Source organism: Pecten maximus, chromosome 4 (assembly GCF_902652985.1).
Source record: "Pecten maximus chromosome 4, xPecMax1.1, whole genome shotgun sequence".
In the NCBI taxonomy this organism is placed as follows: domain Eukaryota; kingdom Metazoa; phylum Mollusca; class Bivalvia; order Pectinida; family Pectinidae; genus Pecten; species Pecten maximus.
The window spans coordinates 18063034-18079800 of record NC_047018.1 but is presented as its reverse complement, the minus strand read 5'-3'; the positions used below and the strand labels follow the sequence as shown (position 1 = coordinate 18079800).

Here is a 16767-nt window from a genome sequence, read left to right as displayed (position 1 = left end):
CGATATTTCAATTCATGGGCCTAACAAGATCAGTTTAATAATATCTTCAGCAAATTCTGAAATCGGCTTTAAATTATTCCACATGCAAGTTGTTCTAAGTAGTGAATGCCATCTTGACTGAACCGGAAAGATATAAAATGTGACGATATACATATACATATCACAGTATAACTACGACAAAAAATTTAAATCTATACCTTCGGATCACCAACTCAAATAGTACTTAAGTGCTAATTCACACGTTCAAACGAACATAAATCATTTATTAATTATAACGCAACACTGTTATATAGATCTACGCCTAGCCAGAAATCCCCACAGCCAAAACCGCTACAGCTTTAAAACAAGAGATCCCAGAGGGATCTTGGCGCCCACCATTGAATGATCTTCATAGGTTCCATGTCAGATTGATCTTTTCTCTACTTTTCCCTTCATTTTACTAATCTGTATAAATTGAGAAATATCCCTCCAGTACTTTTTAAACAAGGGAATTAAACTTATATATGAAATTTGAGATTAAGCGATAATGGTTGTCTGTCGACAATGTTTTCAGATTGGTCCAAAAAATGCAATACGACGGACCAAGGAGAACCTACATATGAAAATTGAAAAAGATCCCTTCAGTACTTTTTCAGAAATAGCGATAACAAACTTCTATGGTCAAAATCCAAGATGGCTGCCTGTCGGCCATGTTGTTTTCTGATCGGTCCCAAAATGCAATATGCATAACTAGGCACCAAGGAGAACCTACATATGAAATTTGAGAAGGATCCCTTCAGTACTTTCTCAGAAATAGCGATAACAAACTTCAAAGGTCAAAATCCAAGATGGCTGCCTGTCGGCCATGTTGTTTTCCGATCGGTCCCAAAATATAACATGCATAACAAGGCACCAAGGGGAATCTACATATGAAATTTGAGAAAGATCCCTTCAGTACTTGCTCAAAAATAGCGATAACAAACTTCAATTGTCAAAATCCAAGATGGCTGCCTAACGGCCATCTTGTTTTCCGATCGGTCCCAAAATGCAATGTGCATAACTAGGCACCAAGGGGAACCCACATATGAAATTTGAGAAAGATCCCTTCAGTACTTTCTCAGAAATAGCGATAACAAACTTCTATGGTCAAAATCCAAGATGGCTGCCTGTCGGCCATTTTGTTTTCTGATCGGTCCCAAAATGCAATATGCGTAACTAGGCACCAAGGGAAACCTACATATGAAATTTGAGAAAGCTCCCTTCAGTACTTTCTCAGAAATAGCGATAACAAACTTCTATGGTCAAAATCCAAGATGGCTGCCTGTCGGCCATTTTGTTTTCTGATCGGTCCCAAAATGCAATATGCGTAACTAGGCACCAAGGGGAACCTACATATGAAATTTGAGAAAGATCCCTTCAGTACTTTCTCAGAAATAGCGATAACAAACTTCAATGGTCAAAATCCAAGATGGCTGCCTGTCGGCCATGTTGTTTTCCGATCGGTCCCAAAATGCAATATGCATAACTAGGCACCAAGGGGAACCTACATATGAAATTTGAGAAAGATCCCTTCAGTACTTTCTCAGAAATAGCGATAACAAGAATTGTTTACGGACGGACGGAGGGACGGACGGACGGACGGACGGAGGGACGGACGGACGGACGACGGACTACGGACGCAGGGCGATTTGAATAGCCCACCATCTGATGATGGTGGGCTAAAAAACGTTTCAATGTTTGAAGTACTAAAGTATATACTATTTTTACTCACTTACTTAATATTTTGGAAGGAATTGCTGTCATAACATGTGGGCCCTCTTGAATAGGAAGAATCAAGGTTTGGCATAAATCTTACAAATGAATAGACAAGATTTCCGTAGGTAAGATTTGGACTAGGCCATTGTTTTTTCATTTAAGATGATGTTTTCCCCATCGGACTTAGCTAATTATAACATAGACTATTTTCCATGCACGATAAGATGGCCTGTTTTGAGAAGCAAAATATGTATTAACTCGAATTTTATAAAAAAAAAATTAAGTAATAGTATTTTCTGCACTTTAAAAGAAAATAAAGGTTTATCAAGTTCGAAAAGCTTTGAAGACATTTTGAAAGCTCAATATTTTTTAATGTAATTACTGTAACACATTTTTTGCAATTTTTTGTTATATTAAAGTTGGTCTTGATATAAAATGAATGTTATATCATATTATCCTGCATTGAAACTTCTTGATCTGTATGGAAATAAATAAATAAATATTTTCCCAAATTTTTATTTCAGTTAACCATTTTTTGCTGTTATAATACTGTTAATTCGGGCTTTGAAAGTCTGCCAAGGATCGTCTGAAAACAACATACAACTGTACAATCAACAGGTCCGTCCTCATTAGTTCCCTATCCGAGAAACCCGGGGGGGGGGGGGGGGGGGGGGGGGGGGTAAGTTTACTCCCCGGCCACTCAGTTTTTCGCACTTTTCTCTGCTATGCTGGTGAAGGTAGGCATGCAACTTCAGCTGGTTAGTATTTATAAGGGAAAACAGCCCTTACTCTTATATAATACAAGCATCACCAGGTGTTCTAGAAGGGTAGGCGTCTTAGGTGTTCTAGAAGGGTAGGCGTCATCAGGTGTACTAGAAGGGAAGGCGTCATCAGGTGTTCTAGAAGGGTAGGCGTCATCAGGTGTTCTAGAAGGGAAGGCGTCATCAGGTGTTCTAGAAGGGAAGTCGTCATCAGGTGTTCTAGAAGGGTAGGCGTCATCAGGTGTTCTAGAAGGGAAGGCGTCATCAGGTGTTCTAGAAGGGAAGGCGTCATCAGGTGTTCTAGAAGGGTAGGCGTCATCAAGTGTTCTAGAAGGGTAGGCGTCATCAGGTGTTCTAGAAGGGTAGGCGTCATGAGGACCAGATCATTTGTAATATACACATATGGTAAAGTCCAAATACACATAGACTGTAACAAATTCTCAGACCCCTGTGACTCAGGGAGTCTTTTGTGGCTTATTATACCTTTAAACGTACATCAAGGTGAAAGACAGGTGTGCTTTCTATTACTCACGCTCTTGAAAACCATTAGTGTTTAGTAACGAAATACTGTAACAGATCGTAATATCTCACTATCATGATCAAGCATGGGTATCACAGTTTCCTGGTGAAATGTCCTTGTTATGACTATCTGAGAAAACAGAGGATCTATCTTATCACCTATTCTGTCGTGTTTTCACCAAGTAGGGAATATCGTTGGGTACACTGGAATATGAGACAAACTTGTGGAGAATAATTGGATAAACCAAACTCCGTTCGTTAACATGTCTTTCTTTAGAAAACGGCACATGTTGTTGTTCTGTTTTAGCACGTCTATCAAATAATCAAAAGTGCTTCTCAGCATCAATGATATTGGTGTAACGTTAGCTATGTATGAATATCAGTGTCTTTACACTGCAGTATAGTACCATACAATGGAACGCCAGAGCTGTCTTAGGTGATCAAATATGATTATATTCGGTGGTTATGTCTTTATATGATGTAGTTATACCATTATATGCGGTGCTTTTTTCTTTATATTCGGTGGTTATGTCTTTATATGAGGTAGACACATCCTTATATTCGGTAGATACGTCTTTATATTCGGTAGACATAACCTTATATTCGGTAGATATGTCTTTATATGCGGTAGATATGTCTTTATATTCGGTAGACATAACCTTATTTTCGGTAGATATGTCTTTATATGCGGTAGATATGTCTTTTTATTCGGTAGTTATGTCCTTATATTCGGTAGTTATGTCCTTATATTCGGTAGTTATTTCCTTCTATTCGGTAGATATGTCCTTATATGCAGTGCGTTTCCCTTTATATTCGGTAGTTAAAATGAAACTTTATATTCGGTGCAAACTTCCTTATATGCTGTGCAAACTTCCTTATATGCGGTGCAAACTTCCTTATATGCGGTGCAAACTTCCTTATATGCTGTGCAAACTTCTTTATACTATGTGCAAACGTCTGTATGATGATGACCAAACCCGGAACTTTATGAGTGGATGAATCCTACAACGACACCGTACAGAGAGCGTCAAAGCAACCCAGACTCCAGAAACTCCAAACAAAATCTTGCTTGAAGATTTGAAACATGGTATATAATCATGAAATAATAGTATTTAAGGCAAAGCCTTAGAAGAGCGCGTTTATTTAGAGTACACTCCAGCTTTTTCTGTTATGACTGTATAATAGAAAAAATAATTTATGTTAATCCTTAAATAATGACACAACGTATCTGCAAAATATGCTACAAACTAGGCCAATATTAGGGCCTATTCCAATACATATAGACTGTAAATTATACACCCCCCATTAAAAAAAAAAACAAAAAAAAAAAAAAAAAACAACCATGTAAACACAATGTATTACATCTATACGTATATCGGCTGAAATTCTTGTTTGTCCTGATGTAACAAGCATTGTCTTCACTTTTCATTGTCGGATTCCAGATTATCACATATATCATATCCGTGATGACATGTGCACTGCATAATGACATCATTATTCTACTGCCACATTTCATATGCTACTAACAACGTAAAAGTTCGGAGGGATCGAACCCGCGACCCTTGCTTACTGGTCCGCCGCTCTACTGACTTAGCTAAAGGGACATCCCCCCATCACCAACACTAGAAGCAAGGCGGCCGTATCGCTATGTACACTATTTACAATTAAAACCTGCCCCGAACACACATTAACCTAGGTTTTATCCCCAACGAAGCCTCTCATTTTCCTATAGCTTTTTTCACTTGGAGTGGTCAACGGCACCACATGCAACAGAAAAGCAAGTACACAGTGTACCTCCACCGGGATCGAACCCGCGACCCCTGGTTTAACTAGTCAGCCGGTTCAGACAGAACTAAAGGGCTAGAAGGCAACCGTATTACTATATAAACTATTTACAATTAAAACTTGCGACGTTTATGTATATTATCTTTTGTTTTATGCATGTTTTTGTTTTTGTTTTTGTTTTGTTTTTGAAGCACGGACACATATTAGTATGTACATTGTCCGTGGTTGAAATAACAAGAAGCAAAATCACTCACTTATAGACTATTATTTGAGTTACATGTATATTATAAACATTGAGGTTTTTAATCTGAAGTGTATGGTGTTCTGTTAGGGCCAAATTTCCAATATCGCTCCTTCGCTCCTTCGACCTAAACGCGAAGGAGCGAAAATACGATGGCGAAGGAGCGAAAACACGATGGCGAAGGAGCGAAGTTCCGTCGTTCCTTCGCCATCGTATTTTCGCTCCTTCGCCATCGTGTTTTAGCTCCTTTGCGTTTACGTCGAAGGAGCGAAGTAGCGATATTGGAAATTGGGCCCTAACGGAATGCCATAGAAGTGAGTGCTTAATGGACAAGTTATGAAAAACAGGCTTCATTTTCCACACAAAGAAACAAATTACAAAGTCTGTTTTCTAGTGGGAAAGTTTGGTATACTTAACGTCCTCACTGTATGCTTAGATAATTTAATCATGCTTGTTAATATCATTTTCATTGACTTAGAAAGAAGTATGGTCGTTTCCCGATTATTCTGACCTAGGCCACGTACAGCGATAGTCCGGGCTAAATACAGGTAAAATATCACGTGACCCCAGTGATTCCCTCAGTTCATTCAGATTTTACTTTGAATGATACGGAGTAAATAGGTTATGTTTTCACTCTTTTTGTATCCAAGTGAAAATTTTCTAACTCAACATTTCTATCTTTATACTAAATACTTCATATCAAATCTGTGTTTAATGTTCAAAATATCTTTCAAATATGACCAAGACAAATTGAAAGTTATCATTTTTAGAAACATTTAAGCATTGAACTGAGAAGTGAGCTTGGTAAAGTTATATAGTGGGTCTGTAGTGTAAATGTAAATATAACAAAATATTAATGAGATACATCTTAGTGATTCGAACTCCAAACCTTCGGGTTGATAATCGATCGTTCTACCATATGAGCTATGCGGACTAACATGTGAAGTTTATGTTACCATTTAGAGTCAGTCTAGTTAATGCTAAAATTTAAATGTTTTATCAACTATGTTTTTTCAATTTTTCTATACCAGCGCATCGGAGAACCGCTTTTTAAGAATAGGATTTTAGTTGTCTTTTGGTATATAGAATAAAATTAGACATTGTAACAGTTGGTCTTCCGATGCGCTCTATGTAAAAAAAATGATATGAATGCGGGAAAACTTCCCTCGAAAGTTGCAAATAGCCCGATGATGCAACTTTATGGTAATTTTATGAAAATCTATTGCAATGAACAAACAAATTTTTCGCAAATAAGAATCTTTATTTGTTATAGATTTATGGGGTTGTATTAAAAAACTCAGTTTTTAACATTTATTTTTTTGATTTTAAAAACGGTGACCGTTAGGTCGAAACATGCCAATATGCGCCATACCCCTTTAAACAACAATGAAAAATAACTTTTCTTCAAAATAGTTATACAGCTAAGGAAACTCTAGTATTTCATGATTAGATACCATGTTTCAAATCTTCAAGCAAGATTTTGTTTGGAGATTCTGGAGTCTGGGTTGACGCTTCTCTGTACGGTGTCGTTGCAGGATTCATCCACTCATAAAGTTCCGGGTTTGGTCATCATCATACATAGTATAAAGAAGTTTGCACAGCATATAAGGAAGTTTGCACAGCACATAAGAAAGTTTGCACCGAATATAAAGTTTCATTTTAACTACCGAATATAAAAGGAAACGCACCGCATATAAGGACATATATACCGAATATAAGGAAATAACTACCGAATATAAGGACATAACTACCGAATATAAGGAAATGTCTACCGAATATAAAGACATATCTACCGAATATAAAGACATATCCACCGAATATAAAGACATATCTACAGGATATAAGGTTATGTCTACCGAATATAAAGACGTATCTACCGAATATAAGGATGTGTCTACCTCATATAAAGACATAACCACCGAATATAAAGAAAAAAGCACCGCATATAATGGTATAACTACATCATATAAAGACATACCCACCGAATATAATCATATTTGATCACCTAAGACAGCTCTGGCGTTCCTGTAGCATGGTCAATGGCGTTGTTATACCGAGTTTGCGTGTCTGATAAAAATGTAAAGATTATGTAAGGAGGTATCCGGGTACGGAAGTACGGAGGTACGGAACGGACTTTTCAATGCAATACAAGAAAATCATTTAATTCCTAAAACCTGGAAACGCGGGATCATTATTCCTATATTTAAAGGAGGAAACAAGTCCAAACAGAATCCTGACAACTACAGACCGATTTCGCTGCTGCCAGCCTTATATAAGGTTATGGAAAAGCTACTACATAATCGACTTCAAGAATGGTTACTACTTACACAAAATAACCTGTGCATTCAACAACAAGGGTTTCAGAAAAAGTTAAGCTGTGAAACAGTCGCATTTAACCTCAGGGAATGTATAAAGTATAACATAGAAAAGCACAGCAATGTCTTTGCCGCATTCCTTGACACCCGGAAAGCGTTCGATACGGTATGGCATGCGGGTCTTTTGGAAAAAGTTCATGATTTTGGAATCAGAGGACATACATTTGAAATTATCCGCAACGCATACACAGACATATCAAGTGCAGTAATGACTCATGGAACTCGATCTCGGTGGTTTCCGGTACGCTCCGGAATCCGACAAGGAGGAGTGACGTCAACATTTTTATACCTCATATATATTAATGACTTATTAACGGAATTAGAAGCAACAAATTCGGGAGCGAAAATATGTGAAATTAAATGTGGAAACCCAGCACTGGCTGATGATCTCGCCTTACTAGCTACAAATCCAGCTTCCTTGCAAAATCTTTTAAATGTATGTGAAAACTATGCGAAAGAATGGAAGTTCCAATATAACGCGAGTAAAAGTGCTATTCTTATATTTGGAAAAACACGAAATATCACAAATTTCGAATGGACCTTAAACGCAACAAAACTAACGATACAAAATTCATATAAGCATGTTGGAATGCTGATAACCAACGATCTTAAGGTCGAAGCAGCAATATCGAACGGATGTGAAAAGGGAAGAAAATCATTCAATCTTATGACAAGGTTTGGACAGGACTGTAAATCCACGAAGCCTACGGTAACCGCCAATTTATATAAGAAAGTCATCCTCCCTAGTGTGTTATATGGTTCACAATTCTGGAGTAACCCTTTGCAAAAAGATATTCAACGGCTCAATGTCTTTCAGCACGAAATTGCGAAAAGAGCACAGTGTTTTAGGAAACGTACGCGATCAGACATAGCGGAACCAATGCTTGGACTCTACAGAATCGCGGCAGAGATAGACAAAAAGAAACTTCTGTTCCTACATACATTAATTGCCCTTCCGTCGAATAAATTACCGAAGCAAATATTCTTGTCACGGCTTTATCAGCACCTGAACGAACCAACTTCCCAAACTGGATTTATACCTGATATTGTTAAAACATTGGCTGAATATGATCTACAGGATCATCTCCTGGACTACGTAAAATCTACGCATTTCCCCCCCAAAAATGTGTGGAAACGACTAGTAAATCGCTCAATTAATTACACCGAAGATAAATTGTTAAGAGAAAGATTATGCGTCGACGGAGATTTCATTCGTTTTCAAGATGTACATTGTACATACCGTTCACCATACATACATGTATTATGGAATATGCCATGTACGCAGACAATACGTTACGCAGCCAAAATGCTAACTTTTACGCCAACATGGATTGAATCGAAATGTGAAAATTGTGAGGATCTATATATTGATCCTATATTGCATTTTGTGTCAAAGTGTCATACTACGAAACACCTTAGATTGAGATTTATGGAAAAAGTTCTTGCGTCATACGGACCCGAAGTTTGTATTTACCTTGATAACCTATCTCATGAATATTTTCTGAGAATACTATTCGGTACAAACTGTCATGCCTTCAAAACCATCTTTGAATCCGAAGAAATGTATCTACTGTTTTTGAAAGACGCTGCAGAGTTTTTGGAAAGAGCATACAAATGCTTTAACCAAATGTCCAAAAAAAAATGAAAGTATCCTATGAAATGAACTCTTCCTACATTTAACTAATAATTGACAATGAACTAAAATGTAGAAACCAACGATTGTAAAGATTTAAAATACTTTATTTATTTTGTAAATCTCATTTAATTGAGGAATAAAAGAATTGATTGATTGATTGATTGACTTTCTTCTTTTAGCCTGTCACCATTGTCATCTTGGATTTCATTTATTGCTATTTCTCAATAAGTACAGCATTAATCTTTCCCAAATTTCTCATTTCAGTTTACCTGGATCCGTAAGTCTGTTTGAATTTGAAACTGTCTGGATGAACAAAATGGCTGACAGGCGATTATCTTATATTTTAAAGCTATTTGTCAGAGTAGGTCTACTGCAACATATATACATATCATGTCATGTTTCCAATGTTTCTTTTCTGTGCATTTTTCACCTCGAGATTGGCCGCTTACTTTAGGGTCGCTAGTTATATCCGAGACGTTGAAACTTTGCAAAAGTGTGTTTGTTTCCCTTGGTCCCCACTTACTAGTACACATAAAGACTGGCATCATATCGAATTATTAGACCCAATAATATAAATCAATCACATAAATAAAGTCCTCACCAGAATCCGACTCCTACTTCCTTTTTCTTCAGAACTCCGTCTACCTTTTAGCCATAATTCAACTCCTAAGTGTCCCTGTGCCCTGAGGTAGGGCATAAGAGCTATACCCGATGCCCCAATTGCATGATCGTAAGAGGCGACTTAATTTTGGATATTATCTGTTCTCTTCGCTCTAAAAACTGTCTTCTTCCCAATATCTCTCTTGACACTGCCCCACCTATTAAGCGTTCGTCCCCGTGAAGGCGTTGTGTCCATAGACATAGTCTCTAATGTAATTTTCTACTCATGCCGCGGTGTCTCCGGCAGTGTGCAATGAGGTAGCACTATAAATCGCTATCACAAGGAGACAAACACAAACATACCGCATCCTCCCAAAACACAAAAATATACACTGAAATGCCTTTTCTCCGGAACGTAACTCCTTCACGCTCTGCATTCTTGAACCAGACTCCCGAATACCTGCACTCCAGAACGGGACCCATTAACACTGCATTCTCCACTAACATTCTAAATGCCCCGTTCTCCAGGACGTGGCCCCCATCACACCATGTTCTCCAGGACGTGGACTCCTACACACCCTGTTCTCTAGGACGTGGCCCCCTTCACACCCTGTTCTCCAGGACGTGGCCCCCTTCACACCCCGTTCTCGAGGACGTGGCCCCCTTCACACCCTGTTCTCGAGGACGTGGCCCCCTTCACACCCCGTTCTCCAGGACGTGGACCCTACACACCCCGTTCTCCAGGACGTGGACCCTACACACTCTGTTCTCCAGGACGTGGCCCCCTTCACACCCCGTTCTCCAGGACGTGTACCCTACACACCCTGTTCTCCAGGACGTGGCCCCCATACACACCATGTTCTCCAAGATGTTGCCCATACACACCATGTTCTCCAGGACGTGGCCCCGTTCACACCATGTTTTCCAGGACGTGGCCCCCTACACACCCTGTTCTCCAGGACATAACTCCTACACACCCTGTTCTCCAGGATGTGGCCCCCTTCACACCCCGTTCTCGAGGACGTGGCCCCCTTCACGTCCCGTTCTCCAGGACGTGGACCCTACACACCCTGTTCTCCAGGGCGTGGACTCAGACACACCAGTCACACCCCGTTCTCCAGGACGTGGCCCCCATCACACCCTGTTCTCTAGGACGTGGCCCCCTTCACATCCCGTTCTCCAGGACTGTGCACTCCAAAACAAGACTCCTTAATGCCAAGTTCTCCAGAACACTCCCTTGTGTCCCGTTCTACAGGACCAGACTCCCCCATACTATGTTCTCAAGAATCTGATGTATTCTATACTGTGTGTATCGTTTTATCCTTCAACAATGTTGTGATTAACAATTCAAACATAACTGTAGAATCTTAAGTTAAAGGCCTATGAGTTCACTGTGTTTTATCCTCAATCAAAGATAATTCAATATCATTTCCCGAGTCCTATTGTCTGCCCATTCACATTTAGTAGAGTTATAATTAAATGAAAAATAATATTCTTATCTTAATCTTATAAACCTGTACATTCATAGGATCAGACTTTTTTCATTTTAGAATGGTGTTAACAAAGTTTATATGTTTATACTTTTCTGTAACTTTACTGGGAATGATTTCAATAATTCAAACTTAAACGTCCATCCAGTATATTTGCCTTATGAATTTCATAAAAAAAAAAAAAACTTTGTAATTTTGAAAGATATTCTGTGGTTTACATATTGAGTACGCGTGAACTTGCCTATTAATGCTTTCATTTGAACATATTGGCAAAATACTCTCGTAATAACTGATCAGTATAAACAAACATACAACTAAATATTATTTTAAAATATAGCAATATCAATGCAACAAAACATCTATTAAAATCAGATTGGTAAAGTTGACAATGTATAAGGAATACAGAAAAAGCTAACCAGCAATCCAATATATGTCCAGCAAAATCGGAACTAGAGTCCATTTTCTTCTCTTGCTAGGTTCCAACAAATAAATTCTCCTCCTAAGGAAATCCTGAGGTTTTACCGAGTACAGTCCCTTTTACATTTCTTTTTGTCAGAATCTGCGTTTTGGCATTCCGGCATTGTTGTTGGCCGATAACCCGCCCGTTGCATTGTGGGACTAATTTGGATATAAACATGGTCCATTGGACGCAGTTATTATTTTTGGGAATTACACCATTCATAAATACACAGATTCCTCCAGTTTTTGATTCAGGATAATTTGTTAGGTATTTATTAAGTCTGATATCTATAAAGAGGTCAAAATGTAAACATTTACAGTATGTATATTTCTTTGGGAATGAAAGTAAAACTATATATATCTATACAACCAATCAAACAAAACAGTAAATCACATCAGTATTTATTACAAAGATATTTTCAGTAAATGACAAGAATGTCCATGATGCCCCACGAAATTTTGGTAATAATAAATTATTGTCTGTTTAAACTGAAAATGGTAAATATATTATACAAATGTAACATAATATAAAACAAATATATCCTGAGATTGCCCATGCTGGACTTAATCATGATAAATGGTTGCGTTGAATGAAAAACACTTCCACGACAGTACCTTACATTGTAGAATTAATTAATGAAATAACAAAATTTGTCAAATTGAATGTTATCATAGAAATAATCTCGTAATCAGAAACCAGGGATTTCATAGACTAGCCTTGGGCTAGAGAATGAAAGTGATTCATACTTGAAGTAATGTAATTCCAGCAGGCCATAAAATCAAAATTTCACATGCACCACCTTTGAATCCAGTAAAACACAAAACTCACATCAATAACTTTCAGTGTTTTCAACATTTTTGAAGTTATATCTTAAAAGTTTTGCATGTGAAAATGGCACCACAACTGTACAAGATTCAGCATCACATATCACACTTTGGTTACATCACATGTAACCTTTAAACCTGATAAAGTTGAGCACTATATGGCCATGTCATACCATTCAGCCCCTGACACATTTGTTCGTAAGATTCAAGAATATCACAATGTCTCAGATAAATTTCTAATGGAAACGCTTTGATGGTTGTTTGGCATGGTCTAACAGCAGTTGGCAAGGTGCAAATGGTTCTCCATAACTTTGCTGGTATCGTTCCATTTTCTCGACCAATTGCTTAGCTCCATGTAAGTCGAGATAACGGAATGGTCCTGTAAATAAATTCAAACAATATTATACTATGGTAAACATTACGGTAGACTAGAAGTTCTGTTGAAGCTTTCATAAAATATGTCGTACACATGCTTTTCATTGCTAAAGGGATCAAATGTGACCCTTGACAGATGACCATCATAAGGTGTGACTTGATAGGAAGCATGGGTAACTCTATATGCTCCCCAAACAATGGCCTCTATTTCTGTAAAAGCCGTTTATTTTCAGACTTTCCAGTAACTGAATGGGATTGAACTGTAGGCATGACTGATGACAAGGAATCATATTTCCACCAGGATATTTTAGAATGCTAACCAGCAGACCATTTTGTTCTTACCTCCAAGGAATGGTGGGAACCCAAGACCAAACACTGCACCAATATCTCCTTCCAACTGAAATAAGGGAATAAATAAATATATTTTATGTTTAATTGAATAACTTTGAAATTCATACTTCAACATATGTCTCTTTCCATTAAATCTTGCATCAATATTGACACCACAAATAAAAGCTAATAACCAAATATGATATCTAAATAAAACTTACAGGTGTTTTCAGAATTCCCTCCTGTAAACACATCACCGATTCATTCACAAATCTGGAGAACAGTCGGTATTGAATATCTTCATCTGTTATTCTGTAATGTTAAATGCATATAATTACATTCAACTTCCACAGAAACGGAACTATAGAAATATTATTTTTATACCAAAAACAAAAACCCCAACATTTGTAATTAAAATCATAACCTTTCTTGCAATGATAGATTATGGGAAGAAGGATAACTCTTACAAACTGTACTTAAACTAAGGTCTGTTGGTAATTGAAAATCTTTTTCTCAGGAGATAGCATTTTATGAGTGTTTCATATTTCATTACATATGGCACATTATCAATATTTTCCAAATGAAACATAAAAGTTTTCAAAAAAGATAACCCTGTTAAATGACATTTTACTTTGGACAGTGACCTCGGAAAAAAAAAAAAAAAAAAGTCAAAATACAATGGTTTCCCCATACAGCTGTTCTGTAGCCTGTAGATTAATGTAAATGAAAGTCATCACAATACAGCCAAAAGAACAGAACTAGACACTTACGGCACAGGTGGGTCAAGTTTGTATTTTTGTAAAATTTCTGCTGCTCCTGCATTCTCTGGGCGTTTTTTGGATCCCTTTTCATACACAAAGCATCCTTTCCCTGATTTACGTCCTGTGGACACAGCACATTAAAAAAAAGACAAGCATGAACTCAGTGTTGTCAATAAGGGCGTAAGTAATACCACATCAGAACTACTGTTATCTGTCAATTTTAAAAGCATACCTTCTTGCAGTATGGCCAAAATAATATAATATCACCAGTGGTTGTTTATTGATATGTGACAAGAACACAGTTAAGTTAGTTACTGGTTTACCATCTACTTATTGTTTGGTTTTATCTCACCAACTACAGACAGTGTCCTATCAACTTTAGTTAGTTACTGGTTTACCACCTACATGACTCTGCCTATTGTTAGGTTTTGTCTCACAGACTATAGTCAGTATTTTGTCTGTATCAAGAAGACAAAGTGTAACTATCTTTAACAAAGAATGTCATTGAACAAAAAAAAGAAACCCGCAATTATCCAAACTTGCATTCTCTACATAAATCAAATACTGTACTTGTGATATCAAGAAGCCAATGTTATTTGATTGTATTCACTGTTAAAGACACTTTACAGACTACTTCACATTAGAAAAGATGATGGACGTTTCCGGACCGAACACTTTACCTAAGTATCCAGCTTTCACCATGTCTCCCAGAACATTGGGGTTTCCACCAGCAAACCTGGAGCCGAAAGCTTTGGTGAGATCCTCTGCCACATGGGCTGCTACATCAACACCTACTTCATCAGCCAGGGTAGCTGCACCCACAGGCCAGCCAAACTTCTTGGTTAACTTGTCCAATTGTGTTGGAGTCACACCCTCCTATTTCAAAAATTGTATTATTATTTTTTTTTCTTAGCTGGTATTTTTATAAACAATTTAGTGAATGAACTACTTCTTACATGTCTACTTTACGCACATAATAGAACATGGCATTTTACATAGACATCAATGTTGTTCATGGACTAGATCTATAAAATTGTCAAAGACCAAAAACAGGTAGTTAAATCTGTGCCTACCATCACTTTGAGATTCAAACAAGCATTATTGGATGGATACTTCAATATGATAATGATTGGCAATATCTTTATTTTTCAAAGCAAGTTGATGAAACAAAACCAACGAAAAACAGTGTCCGATTTGAAGACTTGGTAATGTTATACAGACATCAGACCTACATGGAATTAAAGCAGACTGATCAACACAAGCCTGGCTGCTGTATATCTGACAAATGTACATATTCCTCATCCATTTTTTAAAGTTACATGGACCTTATGAACTTCATATGAAATTTCTAGACATCTGATTCCTTAGATGAAAAAGACTTTAAAACACTGTGGATATATTTGCAAGGGCCCTAACAAAACCACAAACCTGTAACAGTCTGATGGCTTCTGCCAACATAGAGGCCAGGATCCTGGTAGTGTAGAAGCCTGGGCCGTCTCCGACAACGATCACAACCTTACCTTGTCTTAGTCCCACATCTACAGCAGATGCTGCAAGTACAAAGTTACAAAATGAACATTGGAAATAAGGGCAAAGAATAAAATTTGTTTTGAGGACTGTAAGTTTTTGTCAATTGAAAACTCCCCAGACTTGACTGAAAGTGACCCAATTTCTAAAACAATATGTACATGTCAATGATAGCTTAGCCTTGTAGCATTGAAGGTATATGGCTGAACCACCGTAGTAATCAGCACAATTATAGTACTAGACAGCTTTGTACATTACAGTGCTTGTTTTTTGTTTGGGTTTAATACCGTTGCAACATGTAAGGTATTATTAAGACTATGTGACACCACCAAAAAACCAAGAGATTCTAGAGAGATCTTGGTGCCAACCATTAAATTATCTTTATTTATATGCAAGAAAGATCTTTTCTCTACCTTTTCCCTTCTTTCTCTTTTTTTTTCTATTCAAGCAATTCTCAAGAAATGAAATAACAAATTTCAAATGTCAAATCCAAAGGTGGCCATCTGTCAGCCATTTTGTCTCCTGATCTGACTCAAAAAATCTTAAATACAAAACTAGGGGACCAAGGGGATACTGAATATGAATTTGAGAAAGATTTAGATCTTTCTGAGAAATAGCGGTAAAAAGGTTTACAGATGTACGACAGACAATGGACAGAGGGCGATCTGAATAGCCCTCCACCAGCTTATAAAAGAAAAAGAAACATTTTATAATATGGGGGTAGGAGAATACCTTTTGATCATTCAACATACTTTGACAATAGAAGACATGAAGAAATCTCCTTATTGTAATTCTGCAGGCCCTTACCGACATAAGAGTTGAGTAATAGTATGAAATGAAATACAACATGCCTATTCCTTCCCTTAGTAGTATATTACCTGTTGTGTCTTTTGATGTTTTATCTGTTGTTATGATTTCTAGAAGTGGCATTTTATCTACAGGTGAAAAGTAGTGCATCCCAATGACCTGTAAACAGAAGACCGCAGATTTGTAGCAATTATAAACAATACAAAACTACTAATAGGCCCTTACAGCCAGACTATGGTATGTGTCTTTTTGGGCTATACATACAGGAATGAACAATGGAGTCAGGATACTGTAAATTCTCACTTTACATACCATATAAAATAAAGCACATCTGGACTTCAGTTTTATCACCAACATAATATTACCAGCTGTTAGGCATTCACATACCTAAACAACATTCTTTATATTAAACAGGATTCAAAGAGAACTGGAATAACTTTAAAATATTATTTCAAATCTATGTTTTCCCCTTAGAATAATAAAACATTATATTAATTTCAAATTCAATTCATTTTCAACAATGCAAAATAAATGTATAGCAA

The 16767-nt window shown here is 37.3% G+C and overlaps 1 protein-coding gene across 1 annotated transcript in view; it reads right to left on the bottom strand.

Moving 5' to 3' along the window:
- Window positions 1–11985: 11985 nt before the first annotated feature.
- Window positions 11986–16767, bottom strand: part of LOC117326418 (ATPase family AAA domain-containing protein 2B-like) — a 91421-nt gene continuing 86639 nt past the window's right edge. The window contains exons 39-45 of the mRNA XM_033883167.1: window positions 16297–16384; window positions 15320–15441; window positions 14572–14767; window positions 13901–14012; window positions 13352–13442; window positions 13143–13197; window positions 11986–12804 (exon numbers count right to left, since the gene is read on the bottom strand). Coding sequence (XP_033739058.1) covers window positions 12662–12804; window positions 13143–13197; window positions 13352–13442; window positions 13901–14012; window positions 14572–14767; window positions 15320–15441; window positions 16297–16384 — 807 coding nt within the window. The 3' untranslated portion in view covers window positions 11986–12661. The remainder of the gene's footprint in view (window positions 12805–13142; window positions 13198–13351; window positions 13443–13900; window positions 14013–14571; window positions 14768–15319; window positions 15442–16296; window positions 16385–16767) is intronic.